Raw genomic sequence first — 18,216 nt, 5'->3', positions numbered from 1 at the left:
ATAAAAAATTGCAAAAGTTATAGACAATTAAAGATGAAAAAAAAATGGCATTTAGTTTTTTGCCAATATTTAATAAACTATTAATATTTAAGAAATTTCAAATAAAGATTCTGAAAGAAGAGAAAATTTCCAATAAAAAACTCCTAACTCTCGGAACTCTATCTCCATTATTTATAACTTTAATTTAACGCTGAAAATAGGTCTGCGGGTGACATTTTTAGGATTCGCGCGTGGCGTCAAAAGCGACTACGGCACATTAATTAATTTATTTAAGGTATTGAATATTTTTTTTTAAATTTGAAAAAATTATGGTGTGTTCTGAACACTATAATTAATTTATTCCCGTTGAAAATTTTACTTAAAGTTAATTTTTCAACAAGTTAAATAATTGTTAACAAACGAAATTTTCTCGAACGACCGTCTTAATTGTAAGTGAAAAAAAATGTTTAAATAATGGTCGTAAAAATATTTCGCTTCGTAGAGCCTTTCTTACATACATACTTAACAAGATCGTGCCATAAAAGTTAAAAAAATATTTATACTTTGTTTATAACATTTTTTTTACTTAAACAAAAACTTAAAAATCCATGTAATGATGTTAAAATTTTTTTTTTTTTTCTAAATCATCATACAATCGTTTTTTTATTAATACAAGATATTTATTGATTTGCAAAAAAAAAAATTCCCGCCATTTGTTGATAAATTTTTTTTTAACAAATTGAATAAATACATATTTTTTTAAAAAATTTTAACATAACTTTATTACATTAAAAATTTTATGATTTTAAAAAAAAAATTTTTTCCTAAATAACAAATTTTAGTAAAAAAGTATAGAAAAAAAAAAATTTAATTTTAAATAAAAGTAATATTCATGATAATCAAAAAATTTACAAAAATTTTTTTTCTATACTTTGTTATATATGGTTGTTTTTGTTAATTTTAGAAGTTTTAGAAAAAAAATAAAAAAAAGTTGAATATTTGTTTATAACAACTTGGTAAATTAATAAACAATAGAATTGTTGATTAAAAAAAAATTTTTTTCTGTTACTTTATAGAGGACTGTTAATTATGACTTTTAGAAAAAAAAAAATTTTTTACTAATTATTTAAACAATAGAAAATTAAAAAAAACGATTATAAACAATTAAAAATTGTTTTTAGGAAAAAAATTTTTTTTTAAAATCATAAAATTTTTAATGTAATAAAGTTATGTTAAAATTTTTTAAAAAAATATGTATTTATTCAATTTGTTAAAAAAAAATTTATCAACAAATGGCGGGAATTTTTTTTTTTGCAAATCAATAAATATCTTGTATTAATAAAAAAACGATTGTATGATGATTTAGAAAAAAAAAAAAATTTTTAACATCATTACATGGATTTTTAAGTTTTTGTTTAAGTAAAAAAAATGTTATAAACAAAGTATAAATATTTTTTTAACTTTTATGGCACGATCTTGTTAAGTATGTATGTAAGAAAGGCTCTACGAAGCGAAATATTTTTACGACCATTATTTAAACATTTTTTTTCACTTACAATTAAGACGGTCGTTCGAGAAAATTTCGTTTGTTAACAATTATTTAACTTGTTGAAAAATTAACTTTAAGTAAAATTTTCAACGGGAATAAATTAATTATAGTGTTCAGAACACACCATAATTTTTTCAAATTTAAAAAAAAATATTCAATACCTTAAATAAATTAATTAATGTGCCGTAGTCGCTTTTGACGCCACGCGCGAATCCTAAAAATGTCACCCGCAGACCTATTTTCAGCATTAAATTAAAGTTATAAATAATGGAGATAGAGTTCCGAGAGTTAGGAGTTTTTTATTGGAAATTTTCTCTTCTTTCAGAATCTTTATTTGAAATTTCTTAAATATTAATAGTTTATTAAATATTGGCAAAAAACTAAATGCCATTTTTTTTTCATCTTTAATTGTCTATAACTTTTGCAATTTTTTATGTGCTAATACACGCTTTTAGCACATTTTTCTAGGCGTCATTCCGGTTCGAATGAGCTATCGCACATAATTTTAAGAGCAGTATCTCTATTTTGTTCCATTTTCAACTTGTCGACTAGACTAATGTTGATCGCTTAAGAGATAAGTTTTGGCATAATGACAGATTATATGAACATGAAGAACGCGAATTAATAATTTCATTAGGAGGAGAAGACAGTGACAGCGAAACCGAAGACAACATTTTGAGTGATAATATAGAAGATGACGAAAACGACAGCGCTACCATGTCTGGTGTCGAGGCTTTTCTAGAATAGTTTCGCCACTTTCTCTTTCTCTCAACTTTTTCTTTGTATTATTTGTAAATTTGTAAATAATTTGAATTTTAAATAATGTAAATAATAAGTATTTGTAAATTTCAAGTAGGTACGAGTATCAATAAAAATAAGTACACAAATAAAATATTTTTTATTTTTACATCTTCAATTTTTTTGCTATCTCTCCAGTTTGTATGACGTCATTAAGCCAGGTTCGCAGATATTTCCGACGACTTGTACCAACAGTGTTTTGTTATTTTTAATATCCAAATTTTAAATAAATAAAACAATTCGTACGGCTTAAAAGGATTTGACTTCAAGTCATATCAAATTTAAAAAAAAAAAAAAAGTTGTCTGTTACCTAATCTACTGAGTTTGCTTTTGTAAACTGATACACGAAACAAATTCGTTATCGTGTTTTGTGCAGAGTGTTTAGTTGTTAGTGTTTGTTTAGTTCGTGATTAGTGAAAAAATAATTTATATTTGATATGCCTCCTATAAGACGAAGCAATTTAGGTAGAAGAACCAGAAATGCTACAAACCAAGCTAATTACCGATCTAATCGTACTGCACAAGAACGTGACGACGGAAATGAACGTGAAAGAATTCGGATATCACAAACGCGTGAAGCGCGAGCGCGACATTCAACTAATAATCGCGAAAGTTTGAATCGAGCTGCTTTCAGTTACGATGTGTCAATTGACTACAGTAACTAACAATGTGTTGTTATTGGTTCTATGAACTCGGTTTGCTCACACTGTAAGGCATTAAAATACAAAAACGAAGCCAATGGATTGTGTTGCGCAAATGGTAAAGTGAAATTGATACCATTGGATCCACCACCAGAACCATTGTACTCATTGGTTTCAGGAATAGGAACAGATTCTATACACTTTTTGACACATATCCAACAATATAACAATTGCTTTCAAATGACTTCATTTGGGGCAACAAATGTAGTTCGGGAAAATTTTATGCCAACTTTCAAAGTATGTATTATAGCAGTTACTCATAATTATTTTAGCGAACAAAATTTTCTGTCACCAAAGTTAAGATGTGTCACTAATCTTCAATTTCTTAATCACTTATATATCACTCAGTCATCATATTATATGGTGATTCAGTTTCAGTGACACTTTTATTATATTTTATATTTGATAGATATTAGTTATAACTAAATATATACTTTTTAAGATCAAATATTATTTAAGTTTGATCACTGACAATCCATTAATTTATACCATAATATTTTTTTTTTATTTACAGATACAAGGGCAAATATATCACAGAGCAGGTTCACTGTTACCAGTGTCAGATAGCGACAACAAATTCCTGCAAATTTATTTTATGGGCAATTCACCACAAGAAATTGATCTGCGTTGTGCACATAACAATTTAGTAAAGAGGTCTATTGTAGAACAATTACAAACTTTATTTCATCAACACAATCAATTGATTATATTGTTTAAAACTGCCCTGGATCTGATGCCATCCGATAATCACAAAATTGTAATCAGAGCTGATAAAACACCTGCAGGTCAACATACAAGACGTTTTAATGCACCAACTATTGATGAAGTTGCTATCGTTGTAGTTGGAGAAAACTTGGAATCCCGTGATATTGTTTTACATCGTCGGAATGATCAATTACAACGTATAAAGGAAACACACCGCTCATATGATGCACTGCAATATCCCATTATATTTTGGCAAGGTGAAGATGGCTACGATTTCTCAATAAAAATGATAAATCCCATTACAGGTAACTAAAATATTAGTTTAGCTATGGCGATAATATCTCAGTCATTATATTATGTATTTTAATTTTATATTTGAATGTTATTAAAACAAAATCTATTTACAGGTTCTGAAACCTACAAAAAAGTCAGTTCAATGAACTATTATTCATACCGCCTAATGATTCGGGAAAATGAAGATAATCACATATTGTAATGTCGGCGATTATATCACAAATATGTTGTTGACATGTATGTTAAAATTGAAACGGAGAGATTAACATTCATCAGGTTGAATCAAACCAAACTCCGATCTGAAGAGTATATTCACCTTCGAGATGCGATTAATACTGATGGAAATGCACAGAATGTCGGTCGGATGACTATTCTTCCAGCAACATACATCGGAAGCCCTCGGCATATGCACGAATATGCTCAAGATGCCATGTCGTATGTTCGTCATTATGGTACAGCAGATTTGTTCATCACATTTACATGCAATCCGCAATGGATAGAAATCAAGCAGGAGTTATTCCCTGGGCAATCACCCATTGATCGTCATGATATTACAGCCAGAGTCTTTAGACAAAAGTTGAAATCTTTAATGGATTTCATCGTAAAACATAATGTGTTTGGTGAGACACGCTGCTGGATGTATTCTGTGGAGTGGCAGAAACGAGGATTGCCACATGCACACATTTTGATTTGGTTGGTTGAAAAGATAAGGCCAAATGAAGTTGATGCAGTGATATCAGCTGAAATCCCTAATGTACAAGTAGATCCTGGATTGCATGAGGTAGTCATCAAAAACATGATACATGGTCCATGTGGAACTCTTAATCAAAATTCACCGTGTATGATGGATGGTAAATGTTCAAAACGATATCCACGGACATTAATATCGGAAACAATTACTGGTAATGACGGTTATCCATTGTATCGTCGCAGATCGACAGCAGACAATGGAAAATCAACAATTGTCAAATTAAATCAACAAGATATTGAAATAGATAATCGTTGGATTGTTCCATATTCACCCATTTTATCAAAGACATTCAAAGCACACATCAACGTTGAATCTTGCCATTCAGTGAAATCTATTAAATACATTTGCAAATATGTAACCAAAGGGAGTGATATGGCTGTGATTGGAATTGGTGCAGAGAATTCCAATGATGAAGTTACCCAATACCAAATGGGCCGCTATGTCAGTAGTAATGAAGCAGTTTGGCGAATATTTTCTTTTCCTATTCATGAGAGACACCCTTCTGTTGTTCACTTAGCTGTGCATTTAGAAAATGGACAAAGAGTGTATTTTACAGCACAGAACGCAGTACAAAGAGCTGCTCAGCCACCATCTACTACATTAACCAGTTTTTTTGAGACATGCCAAAACGATGATTTCGCAAAAAGATTGCTATATTCTGAAATGCCAAAATATTATACCTGGAATCAATCCTCAAGGAGATTTATACGACGGAAACAAGGAAAACCAGTTCCAGGATATACAGATGTATATTCCACCGATGCGATTGGTCGGATTTATTCAGTACATCCAAGCAATGATGAATGTTTTTATTTACGACTGCTATTAGTCAATGTACGTGGCCCAACATCATTCCAACAGTTACGAACTGTTGATGGTGAATTGTGTGGATCCTACAGAGAAGCCTGTCAACGTTTGCAATTGCTTGAAAATGACGCTCATTGGGATCAAACTCTCAATGATGCTGTAATATCATCACACGCTCATCAAATACGAACATTGTTTTCTATAATCATATCTACATGCTTCCCATCAAACCCAATTGATTTGTGGATCAAGTACAAAGATTATATGTGTGATGATATTTTGTATCAAATACGGAATAGAATGGGAAATCCAAATATTCAAATCAGTGAAGAAATTTACAATGAAGCATTGATTTCAATTGAGGACATGTGCTTGATAATGTCAAACAAACTATTGATTCAATTAGGCCTGACCGCGCCCAATCGTCCAATGCATGACGCTTTTAACCAAGAGTTGCATCGAGAAAAACTGTATGATCTCAACGCTTTGAAAGAATTAATTCAAACAAATCTTCCACTGTTAAATGAACAACAGAAGTATGTATTTGAAACTCTTATGAAAGTAACAAATGATGAAACTGGAGGGATTTACTTCTTAGATGCACCTGGTGGTACAGGAAAAACTTTTTTGATTTCATTAATATTAGCAACAATTCGCTCACAAAATAAAATTGCACTTGCACTCGCTTCGTCGGGAATCGCAGCAACTTTGCTTGAAGGTGGTCGAACAGCCCATTCAGCACTAAAATTGCCATTAAATATGCAAAGCAATGAAACTCCAACCTGCAACGTTTCGAAGAACTCTGCAATGGCAAAGGTTTTGCAGCAATGTAAATTGATTGTTTGGGATGAATGCACGATGGCACATAAAAAATCTTTGGAGGCTTTAGACAGAACCTTAAAAGATCTACGGAGCAATAATAACCGATTTGGTGGTGCAATGATTTTATTAGCAGGAGATTTTCGTCAAACATTGCCAGTGATTCCACGATCAACGCCAGCTGATGAACTCAATGCATGTCTAAAGTCCTCCAATTTGTGGAAACATGTCAAAGTACTTCATTTAAGCAAGAATATGCGTGTCGAGTTGCAAAATGACCAATCTGGAAACATATTCTCTAAACAACTCATTGACATTGGTAATGGCAAATTTCCTATAGACATGTTGACTGGCTGTATTAACTTTCCTCAAAGTTTTTGTCAGTTAACTCGATCAAAAGATGAACTTATTCAGAAGGTGTTTCCAGATGTTTCTCAAAATTACAAAAACCATGATTGGTTGAGCGAACGAGCTATACTGGCTGCAAAAAACATAGATGTAAATGAATTAAATTTCAAAATTCAAGAACAAATTACAGGCGAATTGAGGATATATAAATCAGTTGATTCGGCTACTAATCAAGATGATGTAGTCAACTATCCACCGGAATTTTTAAACTCGCTGGATTTGCCAGGATTGCCACCTCACAATCTTCAATTAAATGTTGGATCGGTGGTTATAATGTTGCGAAATATCAACCAACCGCGTCTTTGCAACGGTACACGGTTAGCGATAAAAAAATTACTAAACAATGTGATAGAAGTAACTATACTATAATGCTATGACTATAAACAAGTCCCAGGGGCAATCATTAAGTGTTTGTGGTATTAATCTAGAAAACCCATGTTTCTCACATGGTCAATTGTATGTTGCCTGTTCCCGTGTTGGAAAACCATCAGATTTGTTTATCTATGCGCCAGGTAATCAAACAAAAAACATCGTATACCACAAAGCACTACAATGATAACAATAATAATTATGATTCACATGATTAACAATAAAGCGATTACTTACTTTTAAATCCTTATATATGTTTTATTTAATTATTTTTTATTCACAACGCCCTATCACCAGGGTGACGGTTCTGTTCAGGAGAATTTTTTAAAGTACGTAGGCACAAGAACTGCCACATTACAAATCTTTTTGACAGGACGAAGTCTGTCGGGTCAGCTAGTAATATTATAAATAACAACATATAAATTGTCATATTTGTGTACGATAGCGCAATAAATAAACATTGTATTCTACCTCATAAATGATAGTACTTTTATACTTATAATTAAACACAACGTTAATATTGAAGTTTTCACTTCTGCCGGCACTCCCGGAGTGCTATTTTTTTTTTCTTCGCGTTGTGCGTTCAGAAATTTATTTTTTGTAAAATGTCTACAAAGTTCAGGTACTGTTATATTTGTTTGTTTTAGACATTAATTTTCGAAAATTATTTAATTTTTAATTCCCGAAAATAATACCTAAGATTTATTCTACACTAAAAACATAAAATCATCGGAAAGGAACGGAATTTAGGGAATAAAAAATCAGTTGGTAAAGGTTATAAGATTAAGGAAAAAAAATCTACAGGTTAGCAAAAGTGTAAATGTCTTTTTATAGGTTGTCTATGATTTTTCTTGATAAGCTATTCATACGTAGTGGTTATATACTCTTTGAGCTATTGTCTATGTCTCGAAAGTTCAGGCACTGTTATTATATTTGGTGGTGCGATTTGTCAAAGCGATCCGTTCGCACGAACTTTGCTTTACTCAGAAATGCCACGTTATTACATTCGGAACGCTACATCGAAGAAATTTCAACGTCGGAAGCAAGGCGATGCAGTTCCTGGTCATCCAAATATGCGTTCTACTGATGCTCTTGGTCGTATTTACACAGTTCATCCGAAGAATGATGAATGTTTCTATTTGCGGTTGTTCCCAAGTAACACAAAACAACATTATAAGAAGCGTACAACAGCATGGACTTACGTGCAAAACAGTATATGAGCAGCATATGTAGCACTATATCAGCCGTTTATAAGTTTATAAGTGTCATATAAGCTCAATTTGGGCCCCAAATAATACGGCTTTGAGCATTTTTAAATATTATTAGTGCTGCTAACCAGCGCTTATAATGTTATTGAAGACAGACATTAGTAAAGTTGTGAGACAGCATATTCTAATGTAAAAAGCATTTTTTTAGATGTTAGTACAGCTTTTATACAGCTTTTTGAATTACAATGCCAAAGTTACGTTTTATTCTAAGGCTGAACGTTTTATTTTCTTTGTATAAAAATATTTGAAAAAACTTATCGAAACTTATATGTCTGAATTGATTATATATATTTCGTTTAGTGTATTGCAGTGCATTGGTGTTGTGCGGAGACGTTTTAATGTGTCTTCATTGAAAATAATTTATCATAAGGTAAGACAAACATCAATTTTATTTTGTTTTGAATGCAAATGAGTTGGGGGTATTAGTCTTATGTGAAAATATATATATGTTTGTGGCTTATAATTCACGCGCCGTCACAGAAATGCTTTTTAATAAAAAAAAGAAAAACATAATAAGTAGTATTTCATTCATATGTGTGTTATAATTTTATTTTTGAAGTTATACTTCTTTAGGCGCGTTATGAAAATTTGATGAGAGTGAAATTTTACGATGCGCGCGCACCTATGACACAAAATTCGGAGTGTGATTATAGCGTGCGCAATCTACAAAAGAAATAGAATATAAGCTAACTTCACGCATATTCTATTTCTTAGCTTAGCAGCTTAACAAGAATTTTGAATATCCATGACAATTGACATCTGACATTGACATTTACCTTTTAAACAAATATAGGAGTTTGAATTATTGTTTAAAATAAAAGATTATCTATGTATCTAGTTATTTTCATTATACAAGTGCGAATTTTATATGTGCGTCTGAATTATAATCAGAAGTGATTTAAATTTAATATCTAAATCAAAACTAATTAATATGATAAAATATTTGTGAAAAAACTGTGCCAACCTTCCTGAGTGCTTCAATACAATTGAGGTTAACTATCCGTAGGTATTATCGAGTATTATTGTTGATTAAAACTGAAACATGAACCATTATTCATTGCTTATGTTTATTGCGTTTGTTACAGCAACGTTTTAGTAATATTCTATATATCAATAATTGAGAACAAAGATTTAAGCACGAATACTAATAAGGAGAAAATGAAGGCTTGGAGCGATATAACAGAGAAGTAAACATTTTAATAAGTACCTGCATCTCAAAAAAATGACCACATTATTTAATCAAAACATGTAATTTTTCAGATTTAATCTAGCAAATATAAGGACAAGAGACAAAAAACAATTGATGAATCAGTGGAAGTGCACTAAATTGAATACAAAAAAAGAGTTGTCATCTTATCGCCGTGAAACATCTAAAACTGGAGGTGGATCAAAGCCACCATCACCTTCTCGAGACACAATGGATATGGCAGAGATGATACCGCAACGGTTTGAAGTAGATTTCAATGAATTTGATTGTGATGGTGTCGAGGTAGGAATGTTAATTATAAATATGATGTATGGTGATGTTCAAGGTTCAACCTTTCAAGCATAGGCATATGCTCACAACAGTACTTTATTCCCCTACAGGTAGTTAGAGATATTGTAATACCTCAAAACATCCATGTTGCACTTGTAGTACCGAAACTCTGTCCAGCCAGAAGTGAGCCCATTCCCACTTATAATGGACAGTGGGTATAATACACCTTAATACCTGAGTGCGAACCACTCACCATGATACTTAAATTAATAGATGTTATTTATATATTTCAGGATATTACAAATAAAATCATTTTAGAAACAATTGATATCCCAAAAGCCAACAATGACAAGGTAATAAATCAGTTTTGACATAACTTGAATACTAAAAAAGCCAAACAAAGGTGTGCACAACAGTGACAACATAACTTAACAATTTCATTATTTTGTAGGATAAAAGAAAGGTTAACACGTTAAACGCCAATAGAAAAAAACAAAAATCGTAAAAAATCTTTTTTGCTGTAATTTGTTTATAATGATAATATATGTATAGAAAATTATTTTTATTAAATTCTGCCCATGGGTTACATAGTTACAGCCAAATATATAACTGAGGTCACCGGTGCACCCCATGGCGCACAAATACAGAAAAGACATTTTCCGTTACCCTGCGCCGTGCCGCCCACCCCGCCGGCCACCCGCTATTCACTTCGACAGTGCTAGTGCGCTCGCGCTTGCGACGATTGCCTCTGCTTTGCTCTTTCTGTTAGTTTCCTACTAAATTTGTTTTCGCTACATAACGAACTTAACTTAGGTTGCGTTAATAATGTACGAGATCCTTAGGTATTGGCTTAGCTATGGAGGAATTAGAATTTACAAATCAACGCGTTAGCATATTATTTTACAACAAACCCTTTGAGAAACAATGATTGCCACTCATAATCAGATAGCGAACAGATGCTAATACCGAAAATAAAAAGACGTTAGGTTATACATACTTACTTGCAACTGACAACTGGTATACAAGCTTAGAACTAGGTTATTGGAGAAACAAACCCATTTAATCGGCACTTTGCGAAAAAACAAGAGGGTTAGGCTGTTCTAGAATTCAGAACTGTAGAAAGGTAAAATAATGGCTGTGGAGAATGAAGACTGAGTAACGGTGTTAAAATGGAAGGATAAGAGGGACGTGCTTTTGCTTTCGACAAATTTGCTGTGGTAGAGTAAACAGGCAAACAGATTCGGAAGCCGAAGATCGTATTGGATCATAATAAATCCGAAGGGTCTGTAGATATGAGTGACCAAATAGGTGCCTATTCTTCGGCATTGCAGAGAACCGTAAAATGGGCGGTTTAAAAAAATCGTAATCATCGTAAAATTACCATAAAACGGTTTGGGCTTAGGTTGACATAATTGTGAACCCTGTATGCATGTATTGTTATTGTTTTTCTTTCTGACATCTTTTCTCATCAACTTTTACTGTATTATTTGACAAAATTAAGGCTAAATATTAATATTTCTAAGGGTTGGGTTGTTGTAAGGCCTGCACTTGTGGATTTCCGAACTTTTTTACACTTTGCAATTTCCTAGTTTTTCTAAAGATAAATTTTATTTTTCAGTAATATTGGTACACAACACAACACAACATACTTTCTGCTAATTTTTGTTTAAAAAATAAAGACTGAATTGAGTTAAATATCCAACATTTTTGGAACGAAGTTTTATTTTTGCTTCTTTTTTAAAATCCTTCGATTTTTTCAATGTACTATCTAGGTACATTTGTCCCAATCGGAAGTATTGTTCTACGGCGCCGTGCCGGTCACATAGTACTTTAAAATCAACAGTGGGTATGGCAGACGACGAGAAAAAACGGTTTGAATATGTCTTTAACTTGAGGTCACCGGTGACCCCCATGGCGCTATGATAGAGGAATGATGAGGTCACCGGTGACCCCCATGGCGTTCAACGTGTTAAAGAAAATCATGTCGAACTGAACAACAAGAATCCCCAAACAACTCCAAAGAAACCTACAAGGAAGACACCGGTATTATATTTAAATTATCTCTATCTCTAAATAGAATAAAAGAAAGTTGCTATCCAGGTCTGTAGCATGTGCTACAAATTATATTATTAACACATTTATATAATTATATTAATATAAATGTGTTAAAAAATTTATAATATGAATTATAAAAAAATTTAAGTTTTGCATGGACAGAGCTTAAATTAATATTCTCTTATTTGTTGCAGAAAGCAAGTAGTAGTTTTAGTTTTGGAGAAGCCTCGTAGATGCACAACCAAGTAATGATTAATTTAAAATTACAAACCGAAATTCTGAAGAAGACATTAGAGTCACTTAAAAATAATAGTATAATGAAATAAAAATGTTTTAAAGATAAATAGTGTTTTATTTGTTTAATGTAAGAGAATAATAATAAATATTTATTTAATTAATTTTTCAAATGTAAACTGAACTTTATTGACTTTAATGACTCCTTTTCCAGTCTTTGATTATTTAATTGTAATTAATTATTTGCATGCAATCAAAAACTATTTTTAATAATGCCAAAGAAGTATAACTTCTTACGCGCGTACATAAGTACACGCACCCTTTTTTTATGTTCGAGAAAACAGAAAGCAAATGGCGTCATGTCACGTCGTTTTTGCCGTGTTGTGCCGGCTTATAGAATAGCACCTCCCCATCTCTACCCGTGGGTGTCGTAAAAGGCGACTAAGGGATGTTTAAGGCGTAGGGCAGTGACGACCCCATCGCCCGCTGGTGGGATATTTGAACAATAACTATTTCCACCAGCGCAGTCAGTTAGTCCAAGTAGTGGGAGTGTCATGCTGCGTAAGCAGCCGAATGAGCCGACACGACCGGGGTAATACCACTCTCCCATTGAAAAAAGCGTGAAGTGGCCCACGCAGGACGTGTGTCGCGTTTCGTTTTATATTGTGGGATTCCCGGAAGCTCATTTCCTTCCTCTCCGAATCATCATGGCAGCGTTATTAAATAGAACTTTTTTACCCCAGGAGGGTACCTGCACTTCTAGTACAGGAGAATCCGTCCCTGGGTGTACTCACTCAGGCTGTCCCGCGTATTCTGGGGGGGACAAAATACCGCTCAACTGCAGAGGCAAATCTAGAAATAAACTCACGGTAACACAATTTAACACAGACTTTACTAACATTAGGGGGCTTCAATCTAATTTAAATCCCGTCCACTTTCACCTCGAGACGGCTAAGCCGGCCTTATTGTTTCTAACGGAGACCAAGATAGTTCCCTCGTCTGTTGAACATTTGCACTATCCAGGCTATTGTCTTGAGCATAATTTTAGGCCACAAGCCGGTGTATGCGTTTACATTCGTGAGGATATAAATTTCCGTCGCCTCTTACATTTGGAAGAATCCGATCTTTCTACCTTGTGGGTACGCGTAGAATGTGCTGACCATCCCCGCATATACTGCTGCCTTTACAGGTCACACAGCGGCAACACCGAGGTCGATCGACTTATAGAACATGTCCAAACTGCACTCGATTCCCTTCTGTCTCTATCGCCTGCTGAAGTCGTTATACTGGGTGATTTCAATGCCCATCATTCTGAGTGGTTAAATTCTCGTACGACCGACTATTCGGGAAGAGGCTTCCATGATTTCGCTCTTGCATATGCTTTAACTCAACTGGTCACAACGCCTACGCGAATACCAGACCGAGCTGACCATCAGCCTTCGTTATTAGATCTTATGCTGACTTCTCACCCAGACTTCTATGAGGTTACTGTGGATGCCCCACTTGGGTCCTCCGACCACTGCTTGGTGCGAACCGTTGTGCCAATTAGGCGTCGAACCCGCCCGCAGTTTTCGGAATGCCGTCGTGTCTGGCATTACAAATCGGCCAATTGGGATGACATGCGTCATTTCTTTGCAGCATACCCATGGTTGCAAGTCTGCTTCAAGGGTAGTGATCCTGACGCCAGCGCTGAATCTGTCGCCGATGTGGTGCTACAAGCAATGGAACTCTATATCCCTTACTCTATGGTCCCCATTCGTGGTAAATCTCGGCCATGGTTTGGCCACTCTTGCAAAGAGGCTTCCCGTCTTAAGCTAGAGTACTATAAAATCTGGGCTCACGCAATGGCCATAAAGGATCCCGATGTAGCTCTCCATAAAAAGAAATTTAACGCAGCTACCCGAACCCTTAAACGAGAAATTTTTAAAGCAAAATCGGAACATATTGGCAGAATTGGTGAAAAGCTCGCGAAATTGCCCTCTGGAACTCGAGCCTTTTGGTCATTGGCGAAGGCAACTCAGGGAAACTTTTGTCAGCCCTCTTTACCATCCTTGCGAAAGGAGGATGACTCGATGGCTCACTCGGCGAAAGAGAAAGCAGAGCTCCTTTGCTCTCTCTTTGCTTCTAACTCCACGCTCAATGACTCAGGGACCTTACCGCCCACTATTCCGCATTGCGGGTTTTCTATGCCTGAAGTTCGATTCGAACAGATTGGTGTGCGGAGGGCCTTAATCTCCCTTGATACCCACAAGTCAAGTGGTCCTGACGGCCTTCCCTCGATCGTTCTTAAGACCTGTGCTTCTGAGCTGACTCCGGTGCTTACACGGCTCTTTCGACTCTCGTACTCCTCGGGCGTAGTTCCAAGCTCATGGAAGACTGCGCATGTTCATCCCATTCCCAAAAAAGGTGACCGCTCTGAACCATCCAGCTACAGACCTATCGCAATCACTTCTTTATTTTCAAAGGTAATGGAGTCTATCATCAATAGGCAGCTCTTGCGATATCTGGAGGAGCACCAGCTAATTAGTGATCGTCAGTATGGCTTTCGCCGTGGCCGCTCGGCTGGTGATCTTCTTGCCTATCTAACTCATAGATGGGCCGAAGTTGTGGAAAGTAAGGGAGAGGCATTGGCCGCTAGCTTGGATATAGCTAAGGCCTTTGATAGGGTTTGGCATAGGGCGCTTCTTTCGAAACTACCGTCATACGGTTTGCCCGATGGCTTATGCCGATGGCTGGCAAATTTTCTTGTAGGACGTAGCATTAAAGTCCTAGTTGACGGAGCGTGTTCCAATCCTAGACCCATCAATGCAGGCGTTCCGCAAGGTTGTGTCCTTTCGCCGACCCTGTTCGTTCTGCATATCAATGACCTGTTGAATATCGACAACATCCATTGCTATGCAGACGACAGCACCATCGACACATTATATTCCGGCCATCCGAACATGTCTCGATCTGAAGTCGATGAGAGTCGCAACATGCTTGTTCTCGAAATTGAGTCGATTCTGGAGAAGGTTTCTGTGTGGGGTAGTAACAACCTTGTTAAGTTTAATCCTACAAAGACTCAGGTTTGTTCGTTTTCTGCCAAGAAAGATCCTTTTGTCGTATCTCCCCAATTTGAAGGCGCTCTCCTTAGTTCGTCACACAGCCTCAGTATCCTTGGGGTTGGCATTTCGAAAGAAGTCCAATTTCGCAGTCATCTGGAAGAAAAAGCCAAACTGGCTTCCAAAAAGCTGGGTGTTTTGGGTAGGGCTAAGCAGTATTTCACTGAGGTGCAACGTATGCAGCTCTACAAAGCTCAAGTACGACCTCATATGGAATACTGCTCGCATCTCTGGGCCGGTGCTCCCAAATACCAGCTTCTTCCTTTTGACCAAATTCAGCGAAGGGCTTGTCGAATTGTCAATCTCCAATGTCTTACTGATCGGCTTGATTCTCTATCGCTACGCAGAGACATTGCGTCTCTTTGCGTTTTTTACAAAATTTATTACGGAGAGTGTTCTGAAGAATTGTTTGGGTTGATCCCTCTTGCCTCTTTTCAACACCGTACGAGCCGAACGACCTCTAAATTTCACCAGCATCATCTTGATGGTTGGAGGTCTTCCACGGTCCGCTTCACTAGGCATTTTCTTTTGCGAACTAGCGAACTGTGGAATCGGCTCCCGGGGGGGGTCTTCCCTCAGAGATACGACCTCCAAATTTTTAAAAAACGAGCCTACTCCTCCCTCAAAGGCCGGCAACGCACCCACTAAAATGGGTGTCTATGGGCTGCGTGGACTACCCTTTTTGGTCGTCCCGCAAGCTCGTTTGCCCCCCTATTATATAAAAAAAAAAAAAAAAAAAAAAATGTAATATTAATGTTCTAAACTTTCAACTAGTGTCTTTTAATGTTGTCAGTCTTATTATAGTATAAAAAAATAGCTTAAGTCATTCAACCTACATAAAAAATATCTAAGTGATATCTTTAGCATTATAGTAACACTTTTTAGGCATGTTATAATGTTTATTACCCTTATACGTCATAAAAATGGATTGCTATAGTGTTAATCAGGGTACCGAAATAATAATTTAGAATCCCTTAATTACATGATACCCTACTCCACGTCTTTCATATTTTATCTGTCTCCAGTTAGATAATTTGCCAAGTGTAAGTATAAAATCATTATCACAATAAATGAGTTGGGGAATTCCCTGAATCATGTGCCCGAATAGAACGAACGGGACGTGCGACTTAAAGTCGATAAAACAACAATCCCTACAAAACGTGACGTCACTTGCACCAAGAGAACGACCTCTATTCATTAGTAGTACTTGATTCCTGTCCCTGTGACGACGCGCGCTCATTTGCTAAATATTGTGTATTTTATTTTTGAATTAATTTAAACACCGGCGTGATCACGATCCCTTACAGGTACCAATTTAGTTGTAGTGTGTATAGGAAAGGAATAATAAGGTAGATTACCTACTAAGGTAGGTATACTCCTACGCTAAGCGTGCCACTACATAAAAGTACCTAGTGAATTGAAACACGATATTATAATCTTATTTTTCGCACATTGTAATTAAAGGAACTTTTTGTAAATACGTTTTAAGGGCACGCGTTATACGGGTACTTATTTAGTTTTAAGGTAAAGTACCTTCTCTATTAAGTCCTAAATAAGCTCAATTGTTTTTTTCAGATGCCTTTTAAAATTGTGCAAACGACCGAAAGGGGATCAACTAAACTGTTTATTGTTCCAAGCGGGTGGGAAAGTCAGCGTCAACTGCGATATCCAAAAAGACCTAATGAGTCTGCATTAGTAAGGAATGAAAATTCCAAGCCTCGCGCAGATTGGTCAGTGTTGCCTTGTAAAGTCAAACGGACGGGTTTTTTAACCTATGAAGATGCTGACGAGGAATTGTCAATTATGATGCAGCATAGCGACACAGATACCGGCCCCACTATTTATGAAGCCCAAAGAGAAACCCAGCTCGCAATGTCAGGATTACCAGATTTCAATAACTTGGCCGACCAACTAGTAACACTTCTGCAAAATAATTTTCATTTTCAAATCTTGAATGTACTACGGAACCACTTGCTAGAACTTCTTGAACGGTGCTTGGCTCATACACAACTACCGATTGTTCTGTATTTTGTGTATCAAGAGTATCATTGTTTGGAACACGTTTTTCATTACTTAAACCAGATATAAAATTTGAGTATTCCATTTTTATCTTTCTCTTTACTCCACCTGTTCTCTTAGTCTTTTTCCACTGTTTATTCATGACAACAACGTGACACGTGCGACATAAAATTACTAATGAGTATATATATATACTAACGCACAAATGAAAATAATCATACTACTCATGGTTTTATGGCCAAATTATGACCTATAGTAATAAAATTAAATTTTTATTTACCTAAATAGTGCTGAAAGCTTTAAAGTAACAATAAAGTAAGAAGATAACAGAGCTAAAACTTTAGTAAATGTTTGGCTAATGCTTAGCTGTAAATAAGCATAAGAAAAGATTATAAAAATGCGTTTAATCTTAAAAATGTGTTAATAAATCTTAGTTCACAATAAAGTATTTCGACAACGTTTATTTAATGTATTAGGTTTTCTTATTTACTAATATAAGGTCTTAACCTTTGTGTTAGTGTAAATGCTGTTTAAGGTGCTGTATATTAAAAGTAATTAATGTTTTAGTATGATTATAAGCCAATTAACCTTATTTTTTAGACCATACAATAGCTTCATGCATAGCTGAAAAGCATTTAAACTAAGTCAAAACTGATTTAAAGTGATAGTCTGACTTTAAAACGTAAATCAGTCTTTACTTCAGTGAATATACAGATTACGTGTTACTTGGGTTGATGGTACATGTTCGAGGGCCAACATCATTTGAATCACTACGAACTGTTAATGGCATCGTGTGCCCCACATTTCGTGCAGCATGTCAAGAGCTAAATTTGCTTGAAAACGAAACTCATTGGGACACGACAATCGCTGAAGCAATTATTT

The 18,216-nt window shown here is 35.1% G+C and overlaps 1 protein-coding gene and 1 long non-coding RNA gene across 3 annotated transcripts; both read left to right on the top strand.

Moving 5' to 3' along the window:
• Window positions 1-2,662: 2,662 nt before the first annotated feature.
• LOC125058743 lies at window positions 2,663-7,644 on the top strand. Of its 2 annotated transcripts, XM_047662885.1 has the most exons (3): window positions 2,663-3,264; window positions 3,542-4,037; window positions 4,140-7,644. In XM_047662885.1, exon 3 carries the CDS (start codon window positions 4,262-4,264, stop codon window positions 7,178-7,180), a length of 2,919 nt encoding a protein of 972 aa, XP_047518841.1. In that variant the 5' UTR covers window positions 2,663-3,264; window positions 3,542-4,037; window positions 4,140-4,261; the 3' UTR covers window positions 7,181-7,644. The 2 variants fall into 2 exon arrangements, with proteins under 2 accessions (XP_047518841.1, XP_047518840.1); XM_047662884.1 differs by having other exon boundaries at window positions 2,663-4,037.
• An 8,420-nt stretch (window positions 7,645-16,064) lies between these two features.
• Window positions 16,065-17,418, top strand: LOC125058283. The gene is made up of 2 exons (XR_007118368.1): window positions 16,065-16,622; window positions 16,891-17,418. It is a non-coding gene; the product is annotated as an uncharacterized LOC125058283 (long non-coding RNA).
• Window positions 17,419-18,216: the final 798 nt, after the last annotated feature.

The sequence above is a fragment of the Pieris napi genome, chromosome 18 (genome assembly GCF_905475465.1).
Source record: "Pieris napi chromosome 18, ilPieNapi1.2, whole genome shotgun sequence".
Taxonomy (NCBI): Eukaryota; Metazoa; Arthropoda; class Insecta; order Lepidoptera; family Pieridae; genus Pieris; species Pieris napi.
This window is presented reverse-complemented; position numbering and strand designations above follow the sequence as displayed.

Coding starts and splice junctions, on each gene's coding strand:
- LOC125058743 (XM_047662885.1), top strand. CDS start 4,262: ATGTATGTTAAAATTGAAACGGAGAGATTAACATTCATCAGGTTGAAT.